At 40.1% G+C, this 17277-nt stretch overlaps 1 protein-coding gene across 1 annotated transcript; it reads left to right on the top strand.

Moving 5' to 3' along the window:
- Nucleotides 1–5614: 5614 nt before the first annotated feature.
- tmem45a (transmembrane protein 45a) lies at nucleotides 5615–16172 on the top strand. Its single transcript, XM_050053972.1, has 6 exons — nucleotides 5615–5841; nucleotides 12563–12770; nucleotides 13027–13239; nucleotides 14369–14553; nucleotides 14636–14778; nucleotides 15534–16172. Exons 2-6 carry the CDS (start codon nucleotides 12575–12577, stop codon nucleotides 15628–15630), a joined length of 834 nt encoding a protein of 277 aa, XP_049909929.1. The 5' UTR covers nucleotides 5615–5841; nucleotides 12563–12574; the 3' UTR covers nucleotides 15631–16172.
- Nucleotides 16173–17277: the final 1105 nt, after the last annotated feature.

The following is a 17277-nucleotide window of genomic DNA, read 5'->3' as shown; positions in this document are numbered from 1 at the left end:
TCATCATGGCTCAGGGTCAGGGTCAGTGTCGTGCATGTGGTTCCTATAGCATGTTGGAAACTAGCTTCTGGCACCAGGGAGGGAAATCAATACCTGCAGGAATCATAAACATCTAGCCTGAGTAAAAAAAAAAAGAATAACCTCTTTTTCAAATGTGTTTCAGTGCATGGAGCAGTGGCTGTGGAAAAAGCAGACGTGTCCCACATGCCGTGTCCATGTGTTCATGCCGAAGCCCCTCTACTGGTCTTCGTCCCGCATCCAAGTCCCATAAAGATCCTGGACCCCCCCCCCCCCCCAGACCTCCACCACAACTCACTCCTCCTGCATGAACTCCCGCTGCTCCTTCAACGACATGTGAGGGTTTATTCAAAACAGCACTCAAGGAGCAGACTTAAGATCATCCTCTGTGTTTGGAGGGACCCTGGACGCTGTGTGACAGTTAAGGGACCCTCAATAAGAGACAGGACTTGTGATCTGGTGGCGTCTCACACAGCTTATTGATGTAAGACACTTATTTAATGTGTGAATTAGTGCCCGAATATGAGAGTTTTGTCTATATTTTGTCCAGAGACATTTTAAACTCTGCACTGAACTTGCAGTTTTATGAAGCAAATTCCCTTGAGATTTGTTATATCTTTTAAAATCTGACTTTTTTTCTTCCTTTTTGCACTTTTGCACATCTGATTTACCTTAAAGCAAAAAAATTGCCATTTTTGGATTTATTCGCTTTCTTGCCAAGAGTTAGATGAAAAGATTGACACAAATATCTGTCTGTTAAATATGAAGCTACAACAGCCATTTCAAATGTTATCACTCAACTAAAGGGGCATTATTAATGCTAATCAGTGATGTAGGTCAGGAGGTTCCTGCAGTACTGTCTAGTAGATTCAGAAGCCAGTTATCAGTGCATTAAATGCCTGTTGGCATCAGGAATAGTTACATTAGGTTCCACTTTCACTTAAGTTAGCTTTAGGAGCACATAGTACGAGGTTAGCAGTAGAAAAACATTGGCTTTAAATGAGCACGTTACGTGAAATACGCCATGTTGTTAAAGGCCAACTGTGCAGGATTTAGCGGCATCTAGCAGTGATGTTGCAAAAGAGGAACTTCTCCTGTTTGTCGTTTGCTCCCATTTGAGAGAAATATGGTGCAAAAATACGAATGGTGAACACAGTCTCACTCCGACCTCGTCACATATCGACATTTGGTCATGGACTTTCCACATCCAAATGCGATGTGCAAGGTAGCCTGGATGCGTTGGTTGTTGACGTTCTGGGACACCGTGTCAAGTTCTCTTTTCAAAATACATTTCTATTTTCACTGGAAATTTAACATTTACATACAGTCTCTTTCAAAATAAAAGCACTACGTCAGTACAACACCGTGAATTTACATATTTTTTCCTTCAACAACACATGGGTTTGGCTTCACAATCTTAGAGGAAGTGACCAGACTCCCAGGTGAAAGTTGGTTGTTGTTGAACCCACCCCACACGGAATTTCGCTGCCTTAAATTTCTTGTTGTGCCACGTTTCCCCAAATGCTGCCGTTAAACTGTAAGGGTGACCAGCTGTGTATCATGCCGCCGTGAAAAGACAACTTTTTTTCATCAATGTCTGACACCAGAATTCACTCCCCAAGCTCCGCATTTCAATAACTAGGGTTGAAATGGCCCTATCTAGAGCCAGTATTTTATTTGTCTGCTCTAGATTACTGCAAAGAGATGGTGGACTCTGTGGAAGAGGACCTACATCATACGTAGATATAAACGGCTCATTCTAAAGTAACAAAAACACAACAACTCTAATTCGTGTTAATGAAACTGAAAGTAAAAACCAAACCCAGATTCATTCTCGTTTGGCTTTTCACCTCGCTATGTTTACAATTTTTTGTCACTGTGTCTTTTGGATGTGTGCCGCTCACAGTCTGGCACCAGGTCACTGCTTTTTTATAAAGCCCCGCCCTCACCTGAGCACTGTGTGGTTACACGTCCAAAAAGTACAGACAGAGGGCAGACTCTCTGCAGATAGATACACCACCACACACTTCTAGAAAGGCCATAAGTGATGATTGTGAGGAATCAATTCTGTGTGATGTAGTTATTATTTTTAGGAAAATTTTGCATAGTTCATTCATTCATTTTCCGTAACCCCTTATCCTGTTAGGGGTCGCGGTGGGGATGGAGTCTATCCCAGCTGACATTAGGTGAGAGGCAGGGTTCACCCTGGACAGGTCACCAGACTATCACAGGGCCAACACATAGAGACAGACAACCATTCACACTCACATTCACACCTTTTTATACTAACATTATGTCACCTGACTTCCTCAGTCACCGCATAACATTAACCTTGGCCATTTAATGGGCTGATAACGGCCTCTGAACCTTCTGTAGCAGGAACCTTCCAAATCATATCTATGATGCTGATAACCACAAATAATGCCCATTTAACTGTGATAACATTTGAACCAGGCAGCTACAACTATCTACTGGCCTGCTGTGTGCAGACATGATATCATGGTATCAATCTTCTCAGTTTAATTAACTAATTTGATTGAAAGCCCATGGTTATTGATTCCCTTTACTATTGAAAAATAAATTCTTACAACTCAAACTCATTTTGTTTTCACCTCTCCTTTGTCTAACAAAAACAAAGTTAATGTTACACTAACTTCCACAGCGTCATCAGCATGTTGAGTATTTGCATATTCAAACTAATTTAGGCAGTATTTTTGTATGTATTGTAGACCACGTTAATGATAGAACTAAATCTTGTATCTGACGAAGGCATGGACAGGAAATAATGCTCACAGCTTCATGACGATTAGCTGTGTCAGTCTGAAAGTGAGTAAGAGCATCTACTGGTTTCATGCCTGACTTAATAATCTTTACTCTGAGGTTATAAACGTGAACTCCTCCTCCTGAAACAACAAGTCCGTCTATCATATCTCATTTTCCATCTGCTCCATCTTCCTGCCTTATCTATTGTTTTGCATGTGAAATGTTTTGCATGTGAAGCCCGGTCGAGTGTCATCTGTTGAGCATTTGAGCTTCTCTGTTGTGTATCTTGCGCTGCCAAATGAGAGTTAACAGAGTGAGCTAGATGTCCAACAGGATCGGGCTGCCTGTGTATAAATGTATCTATACAAACATGCATTTACGTAAATGTGACTTTATTTCTAGATACTGACAAATAGTCGTCTTTCCATGTATATGATGTTCATTTAAGAACCAATAAACCCTTTAATTCTGCTGTGATCTTGCATGGATTTATTTCAAACCAAAATGTCTGCAGATATAATGTGTTAGGATTAGTCTTTTTTATATCTCTTTAAAAGAGAAATAACATTGTTACCAATATATATTTACAGTCCTCTCTGTGAGTTACAAATTTGGTTTTTGGATTGTCTTTTATACGTTACACATACACAACATTTTGAACTAAAAATACAGACTAGCTGTGTAAAGCCAGCTCCACACAGCCAAGGCTTTTAAGGCTGACAATCAACACACACCAATCCAGGAGTACACACTGATGTCACACTCCTTTACTTAACACGGTGTGCTTTCAACAAACACACACTTTTCTGTCTTCTGTGTCATTTACAGCAGTTGGTTTACTGTACTTTCATTGTTGATATTATAACACTGCAGCCTGTAAAAGGCCAATAATAACAAGTATTCAAAAGTATTCAAATCCTATAATAACTGTGGCAATAACACCAGATATTTTGACTCAGCAGGCAAAGCACAGGTGTAACAGATAATGTTAATGATGGCTCCTTTGCATCTGTATGTGCCAGTAAGTCAGCATGAACAATATCTCAGCCCTGTCACGAACACACCTGACTGGAATTCAGTCGTTAAATGTTATTTATCACACCTGCTGTGTTTGAAAATGCCTGTTGTTTCTATTGTAGTGTTTATTTTTAGTGGTCCAGATGGTACTATATCTGATTCCCTCTTCCTGTTCTTGGTCTGAGTTCGTGCCATGTTTTGCATGTAAAACCATAATATGGTATTAATTAAAAACACACTTTTAATACGCTGGTTCTGGTTTTATTGTTTGACTCACCACATCTAAAGGTGTCCTGTGGAGTTTTCTCTTATGTTCAATAGAAGTGCACTGCTGCGTGTTTTGACATGTTACCTATAGATCAGTAGATTAGCATGAAGCTGATAGCAGGAATGTGCATTACATCACAACAGGGACGCTCTCGTAAGAAAAAAACATCGCTCTAGAGCACTACTAGTAGTCAAAACACTACAGTTTGCCTTTAAATGTACTTTCAGGCCATCAGAAATGATTAATAACAAAATTGTACTTATGTACATGCAGTAAATACCGTCACTGATTATTCCACACAACTATGGAGGGCTTAAAATGACACGTATGAATAAATATATAAATGAATAGGTAAATGCTGAAATAAATATTGAAGTTAATTAATAAATAAATGCTGAAATAATTTATTAAAATGAATAGAAATAAATAAATGCAGAGGTTAGGACCCTTTGCTTTATTAACATACATAAATGAATGCAGTACAAAAATCTTGAAATAAATTTAGGATATTTATTTGCTTATGTCCTGTTTGATTGTCAGCTTTTATTTATTTATTTAATTTATTTCTAATTTATCCAAGCATATATCAGTTTATTTCCATATTTGTTTCAGCATTATTAATTTATTTATTTTTGTATTTATTTCAGCATTTATTTGTTTGTTTATATATTTATTTATTCTTTTATGTATTTATTTTTGCATCTATTTATTTGTTTTTCTTTAAACATTTATCATTAATCTATGTCTGTATTTATTTCTACATTTGTTTATTCTTTTACTTATTACTTTTCACATTTGTTTATTTATACATTTATTTGTTAATTTATTTATTTATTTAATTTAAATGTATTCATGCAGGCATCAGTTTATTTCCACATTTGTTTCAGCATTTAGTTATTAATTAATTTCTTTTTGTATTCATTTCAGCACAATTTTTTTTTCTTTTATTTTTTTCAGATCTATTTGTTTAGTTATACATTTATTTATTTATTCTTTTATGCATTTATTTTTGCATTTATTTATTTATATATTTCTTTAAAAATGTATTATTAGTCTATTTCCGTATTTATTTATATGTTTATTTCTACATTTATTTGTTCATTTATTTTTGTATTTATTTATTTATTTTATATTTATTTCAGCATTTATTTATTATTTTATGTATTTATTTTTGTAGACCTTTTTTTTTTTTTTTTGATACGTCAGTCACGTTTGGTCCTCCATACTCAGTGCAGCTCGGTTTGCAGTGAATAAACCATCTGAAGTCACGGTGCAAACCTCCGTCTGAAGACACGGAAGTCTGCCAGCCGCGATGCGTGTACGTGCCGGAGGTCTTGTGTCCCGGCTCGGCCCGGTCTGCCTCCTCTGGCCGGAAAGTAGCGGTTTCCACCGAGCAGGGCGGGACCGGGCCGAGCTCGAGCAGGCGGAGTGAAAGTGCACACGTGGACAGTAGACACCTGAGAGTGACGTGGACTGCAGCCAATGACTGCACGCTCTGATGACGCCAGCTCACCTCTGTAGTCCAATGGGAGAGTTTAATGGGGAGTAAAAAGCTTTAAGTGTTTAGAGTCGGAAAAATTGGGAGAAAAAAAAAGGTTGTGAAACGTTTTGGAGGCAGCTGGGGATCAGACTGAGAGCAGACAGCTGATGTTTACTGTCCTGAGCTGCAGCAGAGGAGACTTCTCTCTTCTTTATTAAAATAAGATGAGAACATGAGGATGCTTTGATTTGTCTGGCTGAAGGAACTTTTCATCTCCAGAGACAAACATACTTGGGTAAGACCCCCCTTTTTCTTCCACTATAAGGCAACTGTTGGCTCCTGTGTCCTGCTCAGCGGAAAGCAGTGCCTTTATACAACCTCCTGTAGGAGAACACTCACTGTACCTCCAGAGAAGCATGTTGCTTTTATAACCTTCTTTATAAAAAGTTGTTATATTTGACTCAGTAACTCATCTTTATGCTGATCTTTACACCCAATACTCTCAGATGCTGACTCAAGTATCACATGCTAACACATCCAATAGATTACTCTTTATGCTTCTGTCTGCTCTGTAGGCTGTAATCATCTTTCCATAAACTTTACATCCTGTGTCTGCTCTTCCTCGGTGACAAAAACACAGTGAGCACTTTGTGGTAATGTCCTCAAATGGTTATTTTTAGGCGACTTTAAATGCTCAGTCACTGTCAGGAACAATTTAAACTCCTTTATTTCAGCCAATGATTCCTAAACTAGAATATAAAGCCAGCCTCCATGAAGGAAGGGTCTCCATGATGTCACCAGCAACTTAAATAACACCCATGACTTATCTCAGTCTGCACTCTATATGCAGGCCTTGAAAAGTTAGATACCAATAAACAGAAATATTTCTTAAGAGCAATTTTTTGGGGGGGACCAACAAAGTTGCAGTCAAATTTACTGTTGCAACACGTATAAATGGAACCAGCATGGTCAAATGTGTTTAATGATCATATTAAAAGTAATTTAAATGTTTAGAACAGCACCCCTCATCAATACAGTCTGAGAATGACCAAGAATGACTAGTGAGAGGCAATGTACATCAAATATGAGGTCGTTTTTCTTATAACAAAGACCGAAAATCACGATGAAGATAGTTTCAGTTTGAATTTATCTTGTCATCGTATATTTATGTGGTCGTTCAATAAGTGTCACTCATTGTATCTCTGCCACAATGCTTCACAAGAATATAAATCTCTAAATAAATTCAGGTTTCTAGGCAGAATAAATCCTTCAATGAACAACCCCACCAAATCAAGCAAAAATATTTTGCACAAAACGTGTTTATTGTGGCTTCACTCAAAACAAGTTGAGTAATTATGCCTCTGAATGTAGGACAACTTATATATGCACAGTAGGGCTGCAACTAAGGATTATTTTCATTGTCAACTAATCTGTCGATTATTTCTTCGATTAGTCGACTAATCACTTTATTGAGTCTGTAGTCTGTCTCTCCCAAACCCCAAAATCATGTCATCTAATGTCTTGTTTCGTACTCACGCCAAAGGGTTTTATTTCACTGTCATGGGAGAGTGTGTAAAGCTGCCAATATTTGAACGTAAGAAGCTGCAGTTAGAGTATTTTACTTTTCTATGAAAAATGACTCAAACCGATTAGTCGACTACTAAAAGAGTCACCGATTATTTTAATAGTCAATTAGTCATCGATTAGTAGACTAATCGTTGCAGCCCTAATGCACAGTGCTATGTACATTGAAATTATAAGTTGTAAGTATATATAAGACTAATCAAGTCTTCATTTATTTAAAAGATTATAAACAAAATCGCACCATGGCACCGACTTTAAATGCAGGAAACATATACTTGGAAGTTAATTGTTTAAAGGGATAGTTCATAGATGCATACTTTTTTGTAGCTTAAAACCTTTTGGTTACGTGTCCCCCGTACATCTTCAGAACTACTTTTTCTCCGGTAAGCTACGGGCCATTTCTCAGAGCAGGAGGCTCGTTGACAGTAGTGACACCGTCACATCAGAGCTACAGATGGTCAGCGTTTCACACAACATCATGTCCAAAAACCCGAACTATCCCTTTAAGGTATGTTGATTTTAAATATAGAAATATTACAGTTACCATTTACAAAAAATTAAAAAATAAATTCGTATGAGAATGAAGTATTCTCTTTTGTAAACACACTTATGTAAATTGTGACTAAAATTGGTCCAAAATTCTTTGAGTTTGAATGATTTTTAGCGGCCGGGCGGTTTGTATGACTGCTGCATTCACACAGATGATTGAACCGAGAGGTAATGAAGTGAACAAAACGCTGACTGTCTGGTTACAACTGGTAACGTGTTTTATTCTGTTGGAAAGTAGAAGTAAATAAAGGTGTCGGATGTGTCTCTTGTTTTAAGTGAACTTTTGCAAAGTAGTGACTTACTGGGGCTCAGTTTACTCTGATCCACAGTCAGTCCTGTGCCGGTGTATGTGGACACGGACCAAACCATTGTGAGGCAGTTGAGGGGGCAGGATGCAGTCTTTAAAGGATATAAATGCATCGTGTTGCGTATATAATTGCCAGAAGTGATTTCGGTTTTCATTATTGTATAGTTTGAAATTGTATAGTTTCCTCAAATAGTTTCCTCTATGCCTGAGGTTATAGGTTTTAGTCTCATCACCCAGTGCATAAATGATTTTAATGACATACTAAATCAAACAAACAAGTACAATTGTTACGACTAGGGCTGAGTATATGTATGAATCTGGTGACTCGATAAGGGTCACTATACAGTTACAAGCACTTATAAAGGTTTTAAAGGTCCAGTGTGTCGGATTTAGGGGCATATATTGGCAGAAATGGAACGTCATTTCATTGTGCCACCAAACATTGGTGTTTTCCCCCGACCCGTCCCTGCTTTTCCAGCAGCTTTTGCGCCACCAAACATGACTGCTTTAAGCATTGTGGTTGTGTCATTTGTGTTTCAGCGAGTCATTGGTGTGTTTCCAGCAGATTTTTAGGAACCATGTGTGAGTGTTTTTTAGCGACCTCTCGCTAAAGGTAAGGCGGGGCGAGACCATTTAAAGATTTAAAAACAAATAAAAGAATCTTAAAATGAATTCTAAGGTGCATGGGCAGCCAGTGGAGGGAGGCCAGAATGGGCGTAATGTGTTCCCTCTTACGTGCTCCAGTTAAGAGCTGAGCAGTGGCGTTCTTAACCAACTGAAGACGTGCGAGGGAAGACTGGCTGACTCCAAAATAAAGTGCGTTACAGTAATCCAGCCGGGACGTGATGAAGGCATGGATTACTATTTCAAAGTGCTGTTGTGCAAGAAAAGGTTTAACCTTTGCCAGCTGCCTAAGGTGAAAGAAGCTGGATTTAACACATACAATGGGAAAAATTTTTCTTCAATACTGGCTCTAGCAGCACCATCCTTAGATGAGCAGTGGTGGGCAAAACACTGATTTTGTGCTTTATTCAGTGTTTTTAGTGGTTTAATCACCAAATCTGTTTGTTTAGTAGAGGAAGAGACCTCTGTAGATAATTTGGCTCCTGGTAAAAACCTCCTGAACATGTGGATCTAAAGTTATTAGAGAATAAAGCTAGCAGCCCGTCAGCCACAAGCAGTGTTGGAGAAACACTGATATTTAATGGGAAACTGATTTATTTAGGGTTTTTACTGGAAACAGTCACCAGGTCTGATTGTTACGGAGAGGAAGAGACCTCTGTGGTTAATTCAACTCCTGGTGAGAACCTTCGGAACCCCTGGATCTTAAGTTACCAGAGTTTTTACAGTATAAATCACCATTTCTAAACATTACGTGCACACAAAACGAGGCCTGAAAGAGGCATACGCCACTTCCCACGCAAAAGTTGTGATGTATAAAATTCTGACCCATGCTTACGAACATTTTGAAGACAGGAAATTGGCGACACAGATGGTGAGGTGGAAGCCTGATTGTAGAAACTGTCGAATATTTTTTGGTCTGTTTGTTTTGTAGAGGAAGAGATCTCTGCAGATAATTCGGCTCCTGGTTAAAACTTCCTGAACAATGAACACTGAAGGAATTCTAACCCGGAGACCTAACCTTTCAGCTGGTTGCAATGTGCAATCCTCACCACTAGATGCCACTAAACCCCCCTAAATCTGACACGCTGAACCTTTAAGTAATTAGCAACAAATGCACTTTAAGTGTCAAAGCTAAAAGCACTCATGCAGAATGGCCCCTCTGGATCATTATTAATGATGGCTCTACATTTAAGCAGTATTTTAATATTATAATTGATCAAGGAGGGGCTCATTTTAATCTTTCTGATAGAAATTTGATGTAAAACTGAATCTGAAAAGCTGCTGAATAAATGTTATTGAGGAAAAAGTACATATTTTTCAAAGTACAAAGTAGTATAAGATGGAAATATTCAAGCAAAGCACCTTTAAATTGTACTCCAGCATAGTACTTGAGTACATGTTTTCAGTTGCTTTCCACCACTGAGTTTAATATAATGTGTATTTATTCACTGAAACCCTCGACTGAAGGAGTCTGGACACAAAGCTGCACAGATGTTGTTGTTGATTATGAGCAAATCAGCCAAACGCTGAAGAGTCTTCCAGCAGCCCTCCAGTAACATAGGGGAGTGATCGCCATGGCGACTGGAGTGTTTTCCTCCATCTGGAGCGGTCGCACGGGCTAAAAGGCCGTCGAACACAGATGAGCTCAGTTTAACATCTCAAACAATCTGTTTGAATTCAGTGTCCTCCTTCAAAAGGTTCCCTTTGTTGCCGGGCAGAATATTGTCTGTCATCTCCATCACAAAGGAGAGTACAGCCATGCACCTTATCCTGATTCTCTGCACACTATTGATGTCACTCCTGCTTCGCTCTCAGAGTTTACAAAGCATTATATGTTGCTGAGGAGACTGAAGTCAAACAGGTTGATAAAGCGTCTTGATATTCTTCATGTCATATTTACAGTGAACCCACACAATGGATAAAAGAGTGCACAACACATGACTGACTTTGAAATCGGTTGATCATTTTGTCCTTTTGTTGCGCTCATGTTTGTTCCCTTTGGACAGAGTAAACGTGTCGGGGTAAACAGCAGGTGATGACAGCCTGGTCTCACACTGGCACACATCAATCAGGCGCGGGTTTAATTGTTACGGAAACGATGGCTAATCATTACCAGAGAGAGACTGCAATCAGTGTGAATTCATGGAGCAAGTGTCTGTGTAACCCAAACTCACAACTGCAGACAGGTTCACATGAAGCGGTGAAGGCCTTGTGAGGCCCTTAAAGGGACAGTTCACCCCAAAATCAAAAATACATATATGTCCTCTTACCTGTAGTGCTTTTTATCAGTCTAGATTGTCTTGGTGTGAGTTGCAGAGTGTTGGAGATATCGGCCGTAGAGATTTCTGCCTTCTCTCCAGTATAATGGAACTAGATGGCACTCGGCTTGTGGTGCTCAAAGTGCCAAGAAATTAATTTGAAAGACTCAACAGCACCTCTGAGCTAGCTAATGTGACAGCTCAGCCAAGGTCATGGCTAGATAGTAACCATGGGGTGGGTTAAAATGATCAGTCTTTCTGTGACACTTGTTTGACACCTGCTGCTCGCCCCAGGAAACTTTAACAAAAATTAGTTCCCGATCATATTTCATGGCTCACCTGATGAGTTTCATTTGCTCTTTGTTATCAACGTGTAGTTTAAACACTGAGCAATGACATACAACACTTCTTCTTGTAGCATCCATGTTGTTTCCACCGTAAAGCTCATGGAAGAACAGCCATCTGAGGAGCACGTGAATGCACCCTTGGCTTTGGCTGTCGGAGCGCTTGACTCAGGTCTAATTTAATTGATTCTCGTTCACTCACCGTAGCAGGCAGTGTGAGCAGCACCCTATGATAACAGCGAGTGGGAAAAGCACTCGGACATTTCACAGGCCTATTACATACCTGTTACATACTAGACACTAAAAAGAGTCATGCAAAAAGATTTGTTTGTTCATTTTTGCCCATCACTAAACCTTATCACTGCACAGAAGGAAGTGTGCATCTACTGCTAGCACCTAGCACCACCAAGCTAGCTAACATCACAGCTCAGCCGAGGTCTCTCTGCCAGATGGTAACTTTAGGTTAGGTTAGGTTTAAGCATGAAAAGCACCTGGTCAGAGTTAGGTAAGGATCATGGTTTGGGATAAAATGATCACTTAAAACATAAAATCTTGTGGGAGTTTTGTGGATCTGGGGTTGCCGTCTAGACACGACCCTCAACCAAGGAAGGATGCCAGTATTGTTACATCTCACGCTGTCAGGAGCACGAGCCTCTTGTCCATGGCTAGATGCACACTTCTCTCTGCACGGTGATGAGGTTGGGGGGTGTAGTTCAGTAGAAAGAAAATAGTTCTTACATGAAACTGCAGACAACAAGGTCTGTTGATCTCTACAGCCGATATCTCCAACACTCACACCAAAACAGTCTAAACTGATAAATAGCTCTACAGATAAGAGGAAAAATATGTTTTTGATCTGGAGTGACTGGCCCTTTAACAGGTTTCTTTCCTCTCGCAGACACACTCCTGCCGAGGTCAGATGAAAGGCCGTCTCCAGCACACACACGCTAATTATGGCTGATTATGCTGTTTAACTAAATTGCAGGCACTCCTCCACTTTTCCCTTCCCATTTATTATTCCTTGACATTTGCCAGCCAAGCTAAAAATACTCTCTCCGTGCTACTGGAGCGACACCTCCAAACTGTATACAAATCGAAATTATCTTGTTTGTTTTGAAACATTTACGACCTGCATTTAAAAGAAACCAACATATTTTTCCTGGTGGTCTTATATAGACGCATGTTGAGAATAAAACCCTGATTTGTGCTGAGTCGCTGTAGTGCAAAGAGAAATAAAGTCTTCTTAGACCACTGAAATAACAGCAATCATGGTCTCCCTTTATTATTACAATGCAGTAATGTAGTTATTTATAAGAGCTGCTAATGGATTTGTTTCCTCCTGCCATTCAGGTGTCGTGAGTCATGGGAAGTTTCAAAGGCCACGCGCTCCCTGGAAGCTTCTTTCTGGTAGCTGGGATCTGGTGGACAGTAAAGCACTCGCTGTGGCATGCAAGCCGCAGGAACAAGAATATAGGATCCACACGGCTGGCCAGCAGAGCGTCACAGCGCCGCCTGGAGATCATCGAAAGCTCTGTCATACTCTTCTTCTCTTTTGTTGGCAAGTAAAACACAAAGACAGAAAGTGTGAGCTTGTAAAAAAACAGCTGATTTCAAATGAGCCTTTTAATGTGTCAATAAAATTTTGGCTGCTCAGGAGTTGTATTAGGCGTAAACCCAGCACACACCAAAGCAATTTAATAGTATAAACTTTAATGAGTGCATGTTGTATGAGTAAAGTATGACACAAATAGGCGTTTGCAGTATTTGTTCTTTAATCAAGGAGATCTGAGTGTTTCCTCCGCTGTGCTCAACAGGGATGCTGGCAGAGCAGTTCGCTGCAGGCGGACCCAAACTCCAGCTGTACGACTCTGCAGAGAAACACTGGGAGCAACTGATGAACTGGCAGCACGCCACCATGTATCTGTTCTTTGGCCTGGCTGCGACTGTGTCTCTGATCCTCCACACAACAGAGGCCGCTCCGCTGGCACTGGACAGGTTAATGCTGGCCATCGCTTTCTTTAATGAAGGTAGGAAAAAGGACATTTTGTATTTTACAGTCATCAGTTGGACACTATTTATTTAGACCAATGGTTTCCAACCAAATAGTCAAATCAGATGAACTCAAATACCCCTTCATCACACACCACCTGTCAGAATCCAGATGTTATTATTTTAAGATACTAAGTCATTATTTTAAGATACTAAGTTATTCTTTTAAGATACTAAGACACTGGGCTCTAGATTTGCAGACAGGGCGAGGCGGGGGCGCAGCGCACCTGCGCTTCGCCAACTGGGTGTGGCCAGGCGGATTTTGCAAGTTTGGCACACCGTGCGCCTGGCGCAGCTACTCCTCTTTCCCACCTCCATCCCTCCTACCTACGCAAGTCGGAAAGAGCGAGGAGAGAAGGCGTGGAGTGGGTTTTACACACATCACACCAATCAAATGAGCCCCTCTCCTCACCCTTAAATGTGCCGCGCGAAGGCGTAATTAGAGTTTACTCAATTCGCCATGGCAGAAGAGAGCAGCAGCGTCAGACAGCCAAACTTCTCCGAATATACGGAACTGCGAGCAGACCTCCACGGGCTGATGATGCAAAGGTAGCCTGGGAGGAGGTCACCACAATTGTAAATCAATGTTGCGTTTCTCTCGCGCGCGCGCGCTCTCTCTTTCTCTCTCGCAGTCTCACTCTGTTTCTTTTCTTTTGACTTTTCTAAGATGACAGATGCTGAATATATACTCCNCTGCGCCGCCACACCCATCTCAGCGCACCTCGGTCTGCCAAACTACCAAACTGAGCGCGCCTCGGGTTGCACTGCTCGAAACTAGCTCTGCGCGGGGTTCACCACCCTGCGCTGCGCCGGGAAACCAGAGCCCATTATTTTAAGATACCAAGTCATTATTTTAAGTTTGTAAAAAAAAAAAAAAAAAAAAAAAANTTTTAAGTTTGTAAAAAAAAAAAAAAAAAAAAAAAAAATGTAATCCCAGAGTCATTAGTAATTAAAAAGGTTTCTCATAATGACTTACAGGGTCTTTTTTAATCACATTGGCAGAAATAATCTTCCATAAATATGTAACTAAAAAGCAATAAATGGATGAAAACATATTTTATTCAGCTTTCTTATTTATTGTTCCATTAATGTCTCCTGTTTCCGCAGGATTTCTCTTCCTCTACCACCTCCATGGCAGGAGCATGTTGGACGTCCATGTGCACCAGCTCCTGCTCTACGCCGTCTTCGGCCAGGCTCTGGTTGCCTTCCTGGAGGTCTTCCACCGAGGTAACATCATCCTGGAGCTGCTGCGCTGCTCCCTCACGCTCCTGCAGGGGAGCTGGTTCTGGGAGGTAAGTCTGAGCGTATGTGTGCACGTATCAGCACATGTTTACAGCAGTGTGTAATAACTCCTGATGTTCTCTTTGGCTGCAGATTGGTTTTGTACTGTACCCTCCCCACGGCCCTGACTGGGACCTAAAGGACCACAACAACATGATGTTCATCACCATGTGTTACTCCTGGCACCTCGCCTTTGCCATGCTCATGGTGGGCACCATCTATTGCATCGTCGGCTGGTAAGACCCTGACCAGACTTCTAATAAGCTGCTGCTTTTGTTCTGGAAGATTCATCCACACTGTGAATAACAACTTGAGTGTCTTAAATCAGTGGTTCCCGTCTGGTGGATCCATTCTGAGTGGACCGCAAGTGTATTTGTAAACAACACACTCTATTTTGAAAGTACAGTGAATTTCTGACACAGAGCTTTTATTTTAAAGTGCAATTTCCTGCTGTTATGTAAGTGAATAACAAAAACAGCAAACTAGCTCGAGGACATGGCCAAACACATGTAAGATGCTGAATATATTAAACTGTTTGGACCTTGAATGCATCAAAACATTGTTTTCTAGTTGGAGCCGCGCCTCGTTTTCAAACTGTATGGTTTGACTAAAATGAACAATGACAGCAATATAGTCCACGATGAGCAGCGCTAAAATCAACCTGCGTAGTTGTCCCTCCATTGTGACATTAGAAAGTGTCACATTTATCTTGCAAGTGTACTCTTCTTCAACGTTTGCTTTACTTCCTGGATTTTTCCCACATGGAAATTCTGACCAATCAAGAGCAGCTTTCTCACACAAGGCATTTGATCTGGTCTGCTTGTAAATGCTGCCGTGAGAACACAAACCAACTCTAGGCAGTTATACAACTTTGGAACAAAACTAGTCCCTGATTCGGACCAAAGGAGACGATTCTAGGTCTGAAAGCACCTTAAATATCCCTCTCACAACACTTTGTTATGTCTGACTGTCTGTTGTGGTTTCTCTGCAGTGTGGTTCGCTCCAGACTGAGGAAGACTCCTCCGATGGAAATGGGACTTCTGAAGCCCAGAGACAGAGATCCGGAGTCAGAGGATGAGATTTTATGAACAGGACATTGTGACTTGAATTTAACACAATTAAATCAGGGATATGATGTTTGCAGTTCCAGCAGAAGTACAACTCGAAGCAAAGTGTGCAGACAAAAGAGGAACGAGGACACGGATTCTGGATGCTTTACTTTAGAAATATATCTCTACCTCTGCCTTATTTAATCAGCTGTAACCCCTTTAGCCTTACTCTCATTGTTCAGTGCTATTTATTTTACTTTGGCCTAACACTTTTCATATACTCATGTCATATCATTTTTTTATTATTCATTTGCACATACAGTATAAGTGAACACATAAGGGTCAGCTTTTTTATGGATTGCATGCTTTTCATTTGACTTGACAAACTTCTCTTGTCAGACATTTTGGTGTTCAGTGACGCCACCTTGTGGTGAAGACAATCATCATCACCAGTACATCGTATATTACTGTAAAACACATCTTTGATTATTTTACATGGCTTTTTTTGTTTTATAATGTTGAGTCACATGTGTCAAAGTCAAACGCCAAAAAAAAGAATTTTATTAAAATGTTTAACTGTTTGGATTTTGCTATTTGACATTATTATGGTGGTTATTGCTGTTTGTGCAGGTCTTCTCTTAGGCAGTATTCATTCAGCATGGCCTAATGTCTTAACCAGTGGTTCCCAACTGGTGGGTCACAGTCCTTTCTGAATGGACCGTAAGTGACTCATGAATGTGTTAAAAAAACACACTTTATTTTGCCGCTTCCTGCTGTAGAGTGAATGACTAATGGACAGCTACTTGACAGATGGTGTTTCTGAAAGTCAAGGAAGGATCCTTAAACGGCTGAATTCCAAGAATGCTACGTCATCAAATCCTGCTGAAGAACTGTTCCAACATCAAGGATCCTTTGAATTCTAACTAGGACAGAGTCCTTCCTTCAGAGTGTTTTTCAAGGATGCATGTGTGTATCCTCACACGGGTATAAAGTATTAACAATTGTTTGCGCACAATTTGATGGAGCCGAAGGCGGGCCTTGTCAATGATGCCCACCTGGGCACGCACTAGCCTGTTCTAATAATGTTAAATGAATGCTAGGAAGGAGTGTTGCCTAGTCTTTGTAGGACCCGACTTGGAAGGACCCGTCCCACCAAGGAAGCTTCCTTGACTTTGGGAAGCACTGAGAGACAGCAAACTAGCTCGACGATACAACGAAACGCAAGTATAAGTGTATTTAACTGTGTGGACCTTGAACTCATGACTAAGGAGAAATCGGGGCCCTGTGGCCGAACCAGTTGGTTGGTCTAAACAGAATCAAAATCTGGTTTGTTGGCAAGTAGGTTTTCACATACAAGTATTGGTGCATAATATAAAGAGAAAATAAAATTAATAAAAGCAAGTATTGCAAAAATCAAGAGACATAAATACAGACTAACAGAAAATCATGATGGAAATATTTTTAAAATACTATTTAAAAAGAATATATAGGTCAAATCAAAGAGATGTGCGTTTTTTAAAAAGTGGTAGTTGTGTGCAAGATATGTGCAAAATATTGTCCAAGGAAGGTCTAAAAGTTCAAAACATGGAGTATAAAAAGAATTTATGCCATGTATTGAGATAATTTGTCAGTGATGCCTATAGAGACAGTTTATACTAACACTTTCCTATTATTTAAAAGTTATAT

Source organism: Epinephelus moara, chromosome 10 (assembly GCF_006386435.1).
Source record: "Epinephelus moara isolate mb chromosome 10, YSFRI_EMoa_1.0, whole genome shotgun sequence".
In the NCBI taxonomy this organism is placed as follows: domain Eukaryota; kingdom Metazoa; phylum Chordata; class Actinopteri; order Perciformes; family Serranidae; genus Epinephelus; species Epinephelus moara.
Note: the sequence above shows the minus strand (reverse complement) of the source record. Positions and strands in the feature narration are given on the sequence as shown.

Coding starts and splice junctions, on each gene's coding strand:
- tmem45a (XM_050053972.1), top strand. CDS start 12,575: ATGGGAAGTTTCAAAGGCCACGCGCTCCCTGGAAGCTTCTTTCTGGTA. Junction 12,771..13,026: donor ACTCTTCTTCTCTTTTGTTG/GCAAGTAAAACA, acceptor TGTGCTCAACAG/GGATGCTGGCAGAGCAGTTC. Junction 13,240..14,368: donor CATCGCTTTCTTTAATGAAG/GTAGGAAAAAGG, acceptor CTGTTTCCGCAG/GATTTCTCTTCCTCTACCAC.